Source organism: Lepidochelys olivacea, assembly GCF_965140295.1.
Source record: "Lepidochelys olivacea isolate rLepOli2 genome assembly, chromosome: 4".
Classification (NCBI taxonomy): domain Eukaryota; kingdom Metazoa; phylum Chordata; order Testudines; family Cheloniidae; genus Lepidochelys; species Lepidochelys olivacea.
This window is the reverse complement of record NC_140414.1, coordinates 40,753,605-40,766,308: the sequence shown is the minus strand read 5'-3', so window position 1 is coordinate 40,766,308 and position 12,704 is coordinate 40,753,605. Positions and strand designations below refer to the sequence as shown.

The 12,704-nt window shown below is 37.4% G+C and overlaps 1 protein-coding gene across 3 annotated transcripts in view; it reads right to left on the bottom strand.

The window, feature by feature from the left end:
* The window catches only part of AP1AR (adaptor related protein complex 1 associated regulatory protein), a 34,151-nt gene that overhangs the window by 6,802 nt on the left and 14,645 nt on the right, over nucleotides 1-12,704 (bottom strand). Inside the window, exons 5-9 of one of the 3 annotated variants that reach the window (XM_084626820.1) lie at nucleotides 9,790-9,886; nucleotides 8,872-8,970; nucleotides 6,035-6,096; nucleotides 4,748-4,821; nucleotides 3,452-3,580 (exon numbers count right to left, since the gene is read on the bottom strand). In XM_084626820.1, coding sequence (XP_084482946.1) covers nucleotides 3,452-3,580; nucleotides 4,748-4,821; nucleotides 6,035-6,096; nucleotides 8,872-8,970; nucleotides 9,790-9,886 — 461 coding nt within the window. The remainder of the gene's footprint in view (nucleotides 1-3,451; nucleotides 3,581-4,747; nucleotides 4,822-6,034; nucleotides 6,097-8,871; nucleotides 8,971-9,789; nucleotides 9,887-12,704) is intronic. The other 2 variants (XM_084626822.1, XM_084626821.1) reach the window with 2 other exon arrangements.

Genomic DNA, 12,704 nt, shown 5'->3' with positions numbered 1-12,704 from the left:
GTCTGCATAGAGAAGGATCCTCCACTCCCTAACACCCCCCCCCCCAAAAAAAACCACCAAAAACAAAAACCCCGTTCCATACTTCTCCCACCCACACCCAACAACATTCCAGGTTCACTCCAGGCTCCTTCCCAGCAATTACTTCCATCTCTATCAGCTCCTCCGTTACCCCTGACTCCCCTAAGTCTTTGCACTGCTTCTGAGGGGTCCAGGAAATAAGTTTCTGTATTCTAGTTTAAATTAATTACTTAAAGTTCTGTATTAATATGTGCAGTAAATCTATTTGTCCAAAAACATTTCCTGAATCTTTTTTGTTGTCTGTATTATTACAGACATACTTGCTGACAGGTATTTTGAAATAAATTACCAAAATAATTGAAACTAGTGTGATTATATTGTGTTATTTTGACAAATAAAATACGCAGAATTTTAAAATATTGTGCACAGACTTCTTAATTTTTTGGCACAGAATCCCCCCAGGAGTAACTTTAAGATGAAACTGCATCATCTGTTTCCCCCCAAAATTCAGAACAGAAATATTTCTTGAACACTCTGCCTTTTTGCATTATTACTGATAATGCTACCATTTCCCTCTAGTAATGGACTAATACCTTTGTCAGGATTCTTTATATACTTTAAAAAACTCCTTATTTTCCTTAACTCTGCTGGCCCTGGATACAAGGAGAAATTTCGTACCTTTCCTTATCAAATTTTCTACAATTCCTAATTTCTGATTGTAGCCATTACTATGAAACTCCCCCTTTTTTCCATTTGTTTTAAATATTTTTTTATAGCTGCCTTCACTTCTCCATTAAGCCACGCTGGTTTTTTAACCAGGACTGCCTTCTTCCTCAGTTGTGGATTTTTGAGCATCTAATAAAGTTCTTAAATGACTCCCAATCATCATTCACATTTTTCTAATTAAATTCTTCCTCCCAGCAGATTTGGCTCACAGTTGTTTTCAGCTTTGTGAAAATTGACCCTATTAAAGTACTAACTAACTAACTAACTAACTATATATATGTGTGTGTGTGTGTTTCTTATTTTTTACTAGACTGGACTTTCTTCTGTTTGCACATTATAAATGTGATCAAGTCATGATCACTTGTACCTAAGCTGTAAACTTTTACTTCTGAGATCAGTTTCTCTTTATCTAGAATTCCCCTGCGTTGGCTGCAACACTTTACTAAATTACTATACCAAACAGGATTAAATATGCTGCAAATATATACAGTGATACCACAACATTACTATATTGCCTATTCTTCATGGTACTCATCTGATTTATGATGTATCCTCATCTCCTTCCCTTGGTCTACTCTTCGTCTATAGGGCAGGGATTCTCTCTTTTGTGTTTGTAGAGCACCCAGCACAATGCTGCCCCAATCCCAATGGGTGTCTTTGGGCACTATCATAATATAAATATTTACCACCACTACTAATCATCTAATTTGAAGATGAAGTAAAAAGGTACATAGACAAACTTAGACATTTCCAGAAGCCTTAGTTCAGAGCTCCCTAACTTGGAAACTTCTTTTGGTCACGCAAAGTGTAATTCCCTCCCAAGGTTTATTCTAGTTAGGTGGCCATTAGGCAGAGACCCATTTTAAAAATTGGTATACTTTTGGTCTACAATCAAACAATCCCTTGTTCATTAAGAGCAAAAATGTATAACCAGATCATATATAAGAACTTGAGCACGCAAAGTTTTTCCCATACCCTTCTAACCTTTCTGGCTTTTTGTGGTATGAGATCAAGTCTCTCCCTTACACACGTCTTTTGATAGCACCCATGAACACAGTACCTAAACAGCCTATGCGGGGCAAATGGACAGATATCTTTGCTGATACTTCTCAGACATTCATCCACACTGCATCAGTGGTGCTGACAACTGAGAGACCTGGACGGGGTGGATAGAATCCATTCAGATGGTCATGCTCAGTCTTTTCTAATTGTTTTCAGAGCACTGAAACTATGCCTTCTCCCTTGCAGGGATTTCTCAAGGATCCACCCTGCCATTTTTTCTATTCAAGATTTAACACGACTGGGGAGCCCATGCAATGATATGTGTGATCAGCCATCACATTCAACTTTAAATATACGCTCCCCTTTCATATGTTCCAGATACCACCATTGGCAGAATCACTCAATGACTGGCAAAAAGTGGGATCTCAATTATAACTACTTGAATACTTAGTTTTGAATGTTGGCAATTTTTCATCAAATTATATGTGAATAAATTTTCCATTATTTAGCCAGCTGGCTAGAGATCAAACACAATCAAAATGGAAGTGATGTTTCTGGCAAGGGTCGCAATAAAATGCGAGCTTAATCTGTAACTGCTTTATCAGTTGAAGACTGCCAACCATTGCAGTCCACAAGTTTGTGGTCTAGTTAGATTTATTGCTTGGAGATTGCCAACATTTTTTCAGTCACCACAACAGCATTTCCCCCCTCAACTATAGCTGGTGAAAATTGCACCTCCCCTTCAGATGTAACCCACCTTGTTCATCTATGCTTTTGTAATCACTTGGTTGGATATAGCAGTGGGCTTTACCAAAGACTGTAAAAGGAACCCAGAAGCTTGAGGAAGTCCAAAATGCAATTTTTCCCTGCCTTCTGTGTGGGGCAGGCCAAGGAGAGCAAATAACACCTACTCTCCGCACTGGCTGCCAATCCACTAATGGATGAAGTTCAAGCTACTTAATACTATATACAAAAAAATCATCATCTAGGCTCAGGTTACTTCAGCAGAAATTCCCCAATACAGAAATATGCTCAAATATGAACCTGGATATTTTTAGAGAGCTCAAAGAAAATTCTGCCTTTCAAAAGTGAATTTAAGACCAAGTCGTAGATCTTCTCCAGATCACTACATTTTTGGGTTGCGTGGGAAGAATGGAAACCCCACGTAAATGGTAAGGAATATATTTACCTTTAAACAGTGCATACCCATGTGCATACCCGTTAAATTAATTGTTTTTACATCCTAGGTAGTGTAACAACAAAAGCAAGCAGCAGTAATAGATTCCTGATGCTACTTGCTCACAAGGGGGCAGTATTTCTTTACTGTTATATTTTGTTGCAGGTTTACTACTAGTAAGGTTACCATGCAATGTTGAAACCTGAAGCAAATTTGCTGAAGACTCTAAGGAACTTAGTTTTCATTGCTCCGACAGGTGAAAATATTAGAGTTATTCTAATAAACTTGTTTTAGCTAATCTTCCTATGACAAAATCATCATCTTCACCAACAGTGTGATCTTAAAAGAGAATAAAGCACATATTTAAAAAAGCATGCTCAAAATGTTTTAAGCCATTTTCTTCTTTAGAAGAGACAGCATTTTTTGGTGTTGTCAAACTGCATACAATGCATAAGTCATTGAAACGATTAAAGTTTTTGACCTATATAAGAGTGTATGACAAACACTACTGTATGACAGAGTAAGTACCTTCTTCATCTTCCCACTCTAAATCTAGTGAAGTGCTGTCATCATTTCCACTTGTTGATTTTGTTTTGGTCATTAAGTCACAGCTGCTCTCCGTGTTTGGTGTCAGAATGGTAGCATCAGATGAAAGTCCTACATCAAGAAGGTGTTTTTAATTCAAATAGAATCATAGAATATCAGGGTTGGAAGGGACCTCATGAGGTCATCTAGTCCAACCCCCTGCTCAAAGCAGGACCAATCCCCAATTTTTGCCCCATCCCTAAATGGCCCCCTCAAGGATTGAACTCACAACCCTGGGTTTAGCAGGCCAATGCTCAAACCACTGAGCAAATACGTATTTGGGTTCAAGATTTAATAGCCAAAACTATCACACATCCACAGCAACTTTTACTTAGAATCTAAGCACCTTGCAAACTAACTAAAATTGAGCCTCAGCATCACTATTCGATGAATCGCTTCCATCCACCAATTTAATGAAATGTATCCTCCTTTGGGAGGGCATACAGCAGCTTTTTAACTGTTCACAACATTAAACAATTAAGGTAGGACAGTGAAGAATACTGTATCCAATTAAAACTATACAGGGATTTAGATGTAGAATGCAATTATCCAAGTTGGAATCTGGCCAGGGTTAACAAGGATTTCTAGAGTTCTACGGGATCCTGAATTACAAGCAGCCAGATACTCTTTTAATACTTCAGAGACTGCGCTTCCAACAGTGCAGAGCCCATTAATAAGAAGGGGGTATTGGGTCAGAACTGTTTCAAGGGTGAGAGTACCATATACAGCAATGGCTTTCAACCTTTTCTCATTTGCGGACCCCTAAAAAATTTGGAATGGAAATCTTAGATCGTCTGCGGACCCTCAGGAATCTGCAGACCACAGGTTGAAAACCACCGATATACAGGACCTTCTCCTGCAACACCTAGGTGTTCTCTGTATGTCTCTGTGGGACACTGCCGCTTCAGTGCCTAGAAAACCCTGGATAGCCAGTAGAAGTCAGCCTGAGGAGCTCAGTTTGGGTGCTAGTTCAAAACTCGTTTTATTAGATGAAACAACTTTGAGTGCTGGGTACAGTATAGGCACCTGTCTGAAGGGTATATGAGGTACATGTCCAGATGCCTCCACAGATCAAAAATCCAAGAGGAACAGAAGTTCCTACCTTGTCTTATACAGACATATAGACCCAAACGTGGGAAAACAAGGAGATTTTTCTTCGGAGAAGGATATTCAAACACAATTTGCTCCACAGTTAATTATAGAACATTAATTTCAAAATGTATTTTGAAAATCACTTACTGCTACTTCGAAAAGCTTCATAGTGGATCTTTATATTTCTCAAAGAACAATCAAACTCCTCCTCTGCCACTGAGCTGTAAAAACAACATTTTGCTTATTACCGGTACATCCAGAGGTATGCATCAGTGATAAAGCCTAGCATTTACAGTTTTCTAGCATATTTATAGGTCCACCAGTTTAAAAAGTCTATATGAATTAGCATCTTTCAATAGGTTCTCATATCTCACAGAGCATTGTAGAGGGCACCCTCTTGTTAACCTTAGGCAATCATGTCTGCTCACACAGTTTTAGCTACCATCTTTATGCAGATGACTTGCAAAATTACAATCCATTCCATATTTGTCTCCTTCCTTCCAATCCTGCATCCCTGCTCTCTAACATCTCCTTTGATAATTTGGAGGTAAGGTAACATGGCTAAATCTGGACTCCCTGAACCTTCCTCCCAAATCCACTCCTCTTCCCTCATTCTCTGTCACCACCTTCATCTCACTCATCTCAGACCCATAACCTAGCAGTTTCATCTTTGACTCCTCCCTCTCTCATTTACCCTATACATCCAGTATCCAAATCCTCATTTTCTTCCTCCATGGTATTTCAAAAATCCCCACTCCTTCACCCCATGCACAAAACTAAAACTAGTTCAGGCCTTCTTCATCTCTCACTGTGATTACTGCAACCATATTCTCTCTGGTCTCCTTAACAAGTATATAATTCCCCTCTGATCCATTCAAAATGTGGCTGCGTGGCTCACTTTCTTTGCCCATTTGCTCCCAATATTGTTTCTTTGATTTCTTCCACATACCTCTCCCCAAACTAGTGCTAATAAGAAACAAAATGTTTTGTGACAGCAGAGAGCACAAAGCTCCGACACCATTCTATTAATGTTTGATTAACTTACATTTATAATGCAGATTTCAAACTTGAATCATGAAAGACATCAGAGGAAGGGATAACTCGCATAACTCTAGACTGGAATAGCATTTTGAATGCATTATTCCAGTAACTCCAGAAGATGGCAGTAGGAATGCAATCTATCCTTGCTATATGGCGTGTAAATATGATGACGACATGCAAGAATGGCTACTTTTTAGTGGCGAGCGGAAAACAGCATTTTCAGAATTAAAATATCCCCTTACTTGAAACAGCCAGGTATCTTGAAGCTCTGGAGAAGAGCGCAAATGACATGTTTGGGGGAAGATGGGAAAAAATACATCCTCAGATGCTGAAAACTCCCCCACTACTAGTCATTAATAAAAAAAAACAACAGTATTTTGTTTCACATCTTACCTTTGATATTCTCCATTATTAGCTGCTGGTGCTCGCTGCATAATCCTCTGTACTCTATGTGGCTACCAAACAAAGTGTAAGTTATCATATATCAGGAAGTTTTCAAGAATCACTCTGAAAAAATAGACTTAATACCCTTCGTATCATCGTTAAAAATATTAAAACAAGTTTCAACCTCCTGGGATTGACTACCTCCCTGTTACAAGGCCTAAAAATGTTATCCCGGTTCCCCCAATTCAGCTGTGAAAGAGACAGGACTTTGATTATATTAATACAGATTCTTAAGTAGGTGAAGTATTTGTTAGATAAAAATAACTTTTTCTTTCTAATCTCAGAGGATGAATATATTCTCTCCACAGCAGTATCAGTCCCTGATAACTGGAAGGGAAAGAGCCTTCTTCATTTTAACCAATTTTGCACACAAATGTGATCATGAGGCACCATCCTACTTGCAAACATGAATATAGGAGTGGTTATTCACCATAGTGTCTTTCCTTCTTAGTTATTCTTATCTCAGCATAGTACTTTCTAAAAGCAGTTGAGATATGATGATTTGGATGTTTTGTTCAGTCCTTAGTATGTGTTCAATAGAAAACATCTTTAATCTGACAAAGAAAATCTACTTTTAGAGAAGCAATTTTATTTCTTTACATTACCTCAGGACAAGGAATATTGCCACATATATTTCTATACCAGGATAAAGTGTTTGATTTGCATGAACAAAAACGTTACTATTTGTTGGTTCCTTTAAATTCTACAGTTTAAAGCCTTCCTTGTATCCTTATGTGTAAACAGATTGAGAATGAGATACAACCTAGTAATAGGATTCCTTTTATGGCCTCAAGATGTATATGTTATGGGCATAGGGTTTCACTCATTTTTGAACAGTTTTTGGTTTTAAGATGACTAACATCTACATCCCCACAATCCCAGAGAGAAAAATTTGGAGATAAAAATGTCAGGTGATCCAGGTACCTGCTGGGCAGTTTCATAACTGATTTAATTAAATTAATCTGTGTGACTTCACTTTGATTATATTGAAAGCTGAAATGAAATGAGCAAGTTTAATTTTTAGTAGCTAGAGCCCTGGTGTGTAGCAAATATATTTTCTCAGGTACATAAAGGAGAGAAAAAGGACAAAAAAGTGCAAGTAGTAAAACAAAAGATTCATTCAAGCACTACATGGCTGTAGCAGAGCTCCTTCTGAATGGGTCTAGTGAAAATTTTTATTTAATACAAAACTCTAATATAACAATGCCTTTTCTTGGCACAAAAGCATTTTCCCACTGTGGAGTATTTGGCATGTAAAGTATTAGCACAACTAGATTCTGAATGCAGTGATGAACTGGGAAGTTACGGAGAAAGTGCATTTCTTATTGATACTTGGTGAATGAGAGAAAGTGGACTGAAGGAAGGAAAGGATCACATATATTAAGCCAAACTGGATGTCTGGTTTCTACTTTATGAAGTAGGTCCATCTTTAAACTTATTCTATAAGTTAGTAGATGGCTAAAACAAGATTAGAACTCTGTTTTCTTCTAATTGTAGCCACATGACTATATTTTTAAATAAAAAAACAAAAATAAGATTTAGAGACTTTTTGAAGAGTAACTAATTTCCTCCCCATCTCCATTCCCCGTTGATTAATGTCATTCAACCTTTTTCAACAAGGTAGTCTGTTTAAAAACAAAAAGGTATATTATAGATGTCCTAGGATCTGGATAAGAAAGACCAGTTTTCAGAACAGGGCATTTGGTAGGGTTTCTCCCAAAGAACTTTTACAGTCCTACGCGTAAAACAAAATTACTGATGATGACCTGAAAGAGACCAAATACAGAAGAATAAGAAAAAGCAGAAGGCGAGAAAAACCCATCGAGAAAGAATAGAGAACACAATAATAGGAAAGAAATGCAGAACAGAAAGGCATCTCGAAATGATCTGAGAACATTTGATATTGGAAGAAAACTAAATCTCATCTTTGCCCTACAGTGTCCCATGCACTGTGAGCTGGCCATGATGGTCATGTCAGACTCTTGCTGGTAACACTGTTCATTTAGTGAACTACTGCATTAACTTTTCAATAAGAAAAGGTTGAATGGTAGTTAGTCCTAAAATGGGCTCCGACCTAATATCTTGTTGACTGCAGGGATTAATTTTTCATGAGTTTTACTTTCTTCAGTGAGTCTACTGAGGAGCTTTTAAAACTGTCTGTAATTAACATGTACACTGTGTTTGGGAAGTTTTGTTCTCTTGGGCATACCGTAACTGCTGCCACAAACAGCATTTAAATGGAAGTTGAAAAAAGTTAGACACACAGTTCTAAGTGTTCTTTTAAATTTGCAGACACTTCATATAATTAGACAATTTATACTCATCTTTTAGCTAAGGAATTGAGATGAAAAATATATGTACTAACACTTATGGGTTAAAATACAGTATTATTCATATAATCACACTTGCATGAAGAAGTCAAAGTATCACGGAAGACAGACCAGCAACTGTCTACTGGATAAACAGAAAACAAGAAGCCATTTTTCTTTTTTAAGACATCCAGGCTAAGTGTTATCAGCTGACCCCAATCTCAATAGCAACAGGCACTAGGCATTGAACACTGCTACTATTCACAGGCACAAATGTTTTATGCAACACATGCGCTACTCTGCTATAAAAATACTTGATATTAGACTTCAGGGACTATGCATGAAAATAGACACTACTACAAACCAAGCTGCATCTCAGAAATTACTTCTGAGAAAATAAATGAAACTACGACAGTCTGTGTACAAAAAAATATAGAACAGAAGCTCTGATATGTATTGGGGTCTTTTTCCCCTCACCTCCAAGAGCTTTTTCTGCTTTGCTGCCCTGGCTGCTTCACGCTGTGCAGCATATAAAGCCTCTTCTTCTATTCTTAACTTCTCCTCTTGTAAGGCTAACTGTATATGAACAAAATAATAAGGGTTAACAAAAGCAGAACCTATCTATCTTCCTATGAATAAAAACATAAGTTTACTAAATTAAAAGAAAAAGTTACTCATAAAAAGACAAACAAAAAGCAAACTATCAGACTGTATAGTCAGAAACCATTTTCTTGATCATAATTATATGCAAAGTATTGAGAGTCTGCAAGTTTCTTCTTTCAAACAACTATTGAAATTGAGTCGGATATACATTTCCCTGTTAAAACAAAGACTCCTGGGAAAATAGTGAGCTGTTTTAAATAAATAAGGGCGTTTTACCGAGGACCATATAAATTATATAAATAGTTTTAAACATGAGATGCATTTGTATTTAAAGAGGTGTTTATCTGGAAGTGATAACAATTAATGGAATATGATATGGAAATTAGTGAATGGGATAGGATGTTAAAAGCAGACATGATGAATTAGGTTCTTTCATTTAAAAAAAGTTTTCGCCCCTCTCCACTAAATAAGCTGAATAAAATACACAGCACATTTTTCCTTTCCAAAGAAAAAAGGCTGGCATAGTTTGAATTTAACAGCTCTCTATAGAGGATTATCTACCTTATTTATTATATTTTCCATTTAATTAAGCAGTAAAAGACTTAAGTGATCATCTTTCATACACATTTAATTGCACAGCTACAGTACCTGGACAACTAAAAATCCTGTTAACTGATAAATGCAAGAACAATGATTTGCCACAAGTTAAAACTTGTTTTGCTTCATTTTTAAATAGGCCATTATTTGTAATCATAAAACTATCCAAGTCATAGAACCATCACAATTATCTACCTCTGACTGAAGTTTCATATCAAATGCTCTCTGTTTTTCAGCAATGGAATCATAATGTCTCTCTCTCAGAGCAGCAATTTCTTCCTCCGTCAGAGGTCTGAAGAGGGAGAAAAACAGAGGCACTCTTTAGTAAATTATTAGTTAGACCAGGAACTAATAAGACAAGACTAATAAATGGAAGTACACTAATGAGGGAAAGAAGGAAGCAGTTAATTTAGAATTCTAAATTGTTCAGCCAGCCTTTTGACCTGAAGTTCTAACTGGATTGGCCAGACACAGTTAATCCAAACACAGGAGCAGGCTGAAAGTACAGTTCATATCTAAAACAAGGTTTAAAGTTACAGGGCTTACCTAAACAAACAGTTAATGCAGAGCAAACTGGGGTGTAAATCTACCTAATACTAGTATGCCATGCACTAACTGTCATGTGGACCCCGTTACTGTGCATTAAATCTTCCCTAGTGAAATGGGAGTAGACCAAAGCACACTCTAGAGAACTTTTAGAGTGTGGTCCACACAGACAGTTAATGCACAGCAAGGTACATTTACACCCCAGCTTGTCAAGCATTACTATTTATCTCTACATACATAGATATATTCCCCATGAAAACACATTTTATTGAAGGCAATGTGATTTAAGTGTATTTAAATGAAATCACGTTCCCCCAAAAAAGAATTCACCCTTTATAAAAATTATGCCCCTTTTAAGAGAAGGATAAAAGCCTCAAAATTAAGATTGAAAGATTCCAAGTAATTTCTCAGTGCAGTATGACCTTTCACTCACTGCTGTCCCATCCTATTTAATTATGTCCCCTTTTTCTAATCTCTAATAGAAATATTGGACATATCTTTTATTACACATTATTTAATACGTAGTAAAGATTTCAAAACGAAAGTAATCCTCGGGTAACTGAAGTTATATCAGAGCTCAAAATATTCTCTCAGATCAAAGTGTAGGAGAAGCAGAACAATGTTTTTATTAAAGAACTGGAATGGAAGATCTGTTTCATGTTGATTAAAATTATGTAAACGTATGTGCACTTTGCATTATGTAGCAACTAAGCAATGAACACTGTGTTTCACAGGGAGCAAGGTCCCACTCTTGAAGACAAGTTGTGCCAACATTGCGCCTGATGAAGTTGCAGAATCAAGTGACAATGTTGCAGGATATATTAAATGTTATAGCATGTTGGATAAGAATTCATGGAATAGAAAGATTTTATAATTTTAGGAACTTGTTATTGTAACTTTTGTATATACTTTTGCAAATATTAGGGGACCAAGTTAAGATTGAGTGAGTGCTATAAGCCTGTAGGATTATAGAGCAGTGGAGAATTCACTGGAACCTTGTACGTGGTCCAGATTTTCCACCACAACTAGTGGAATGTTTGTCAATAAACTAATTTTTGTGGGATGTTAGAAGGGGAGTTTTTTTTTTTTAAACTGACCTAAAGTACAAAACCCAAAGCTACAGGTTTAAAAAGGCAAGATATTTACGAAAGTCAGGTAAAGGAAATGCAGACAAAGCTTCTGCATTGTTTTATCTTTGTATGCCTAAATAAAGGTCACTTGCTTTTAACTTTGCATCAGTAGTTTAAATAAAGCAGTGTGCCCTTGTTGCCAAGAAGGCCAATGGCATTTTGGGATGTATAAGTAGGGGCATGGCGAGCAGATCGAGGGACGTGATCGTTCCCCTCTATTCGACATTGGTGAGGCCTCATCTGGAGTACTGTGTCCAGTTTTGGGCCCCACACTACAAGAAGGATGTGGATAAATTGGAGAGAGTCCAGCGAAGGGCAACAAAAATGATTAGGGGACTGGAACACATGACTTATGAGGAGAGGCTGAGGGAGCTGGGATTATTTAGCCTGCAGAAGAGAAGAATGAGGGGGGATTTGATAGCTGCTTTCAACTACCTGAAAGGGGGTTCCAAAGAGGATGGCTCTAGACTGTTCTCAATGGTAGCAGATGACAGAACGAGGAGTAATGGTCTCAAGTTGCAGTGGGGGAGGTTTAGATTGGATATTAGGAAAAACTTTTTCACTAAGAGGGTGGTGAAACACTGGAATGCGTTACCTAGGGAGGTGGTAGAATCTCCTTCCTTAGAGGTTTTTAAGGTCAGGCTTGACAAAGCCCTGGCTGGGATGATTTAACTGGGAATTGGTCCTGCTTCGAGCAGGGGGTTGGACTAGATGACCTTCAGGGGTCCCTTCCAACCCTGATATTCTATGATTCTAAAGTATATGTTTAATAAACTCAAACATCAGCAATCTTGCTGTATATTATACAGATCTACCTTCAATTAATTTACTAACATGCATTTAAGTTTAAAAATATTTTTATGCATAATCACTGAAATATACTTTTAGAAAATATCTACACTGTGAACAAAGTTGAATACCTGTGAGGAAAAGAAAAGCCAAGTGTCATAGCCTTTAAAAGAAGTTGAAACTTTTAAAATTTAGAAGGATACTTCAGAAAAATCTTAAATATCTTGTTCTAGACTACTGAAAAAAAGTTGTTGCTTTATACTGATTTATTTGAAGTCCTTCTATTGACTCAGATGCCAACCTTGCTTTGAGATTTTTTAGGGGTGTTTATGAAAACAATTAAGGATGTTGCTTGGATCAGCTGCCAGTGCCAAAGGTAAATACAGATAGGGGGTCGAGTCTAGCACTTTGAATGCTTGTGGTGAATTTTAGATACACTTTTGTGAATGTTAGAGCAATAGGGACTGTCCCCCCACCCCACCCAGAAACTGGGACCTTTCCCTTTCCCCACCTCCAGAACCAGTCCAGGACCTCTAACCCTGCCTCCCCACCTCCATGAAACCAGGACCTCTCTATAGCCCTCCTTATTGTATTCTTTACCCTCATTCTCAAGCATGGAGAAGGGGAGGATCAGTCTTGGGAAAG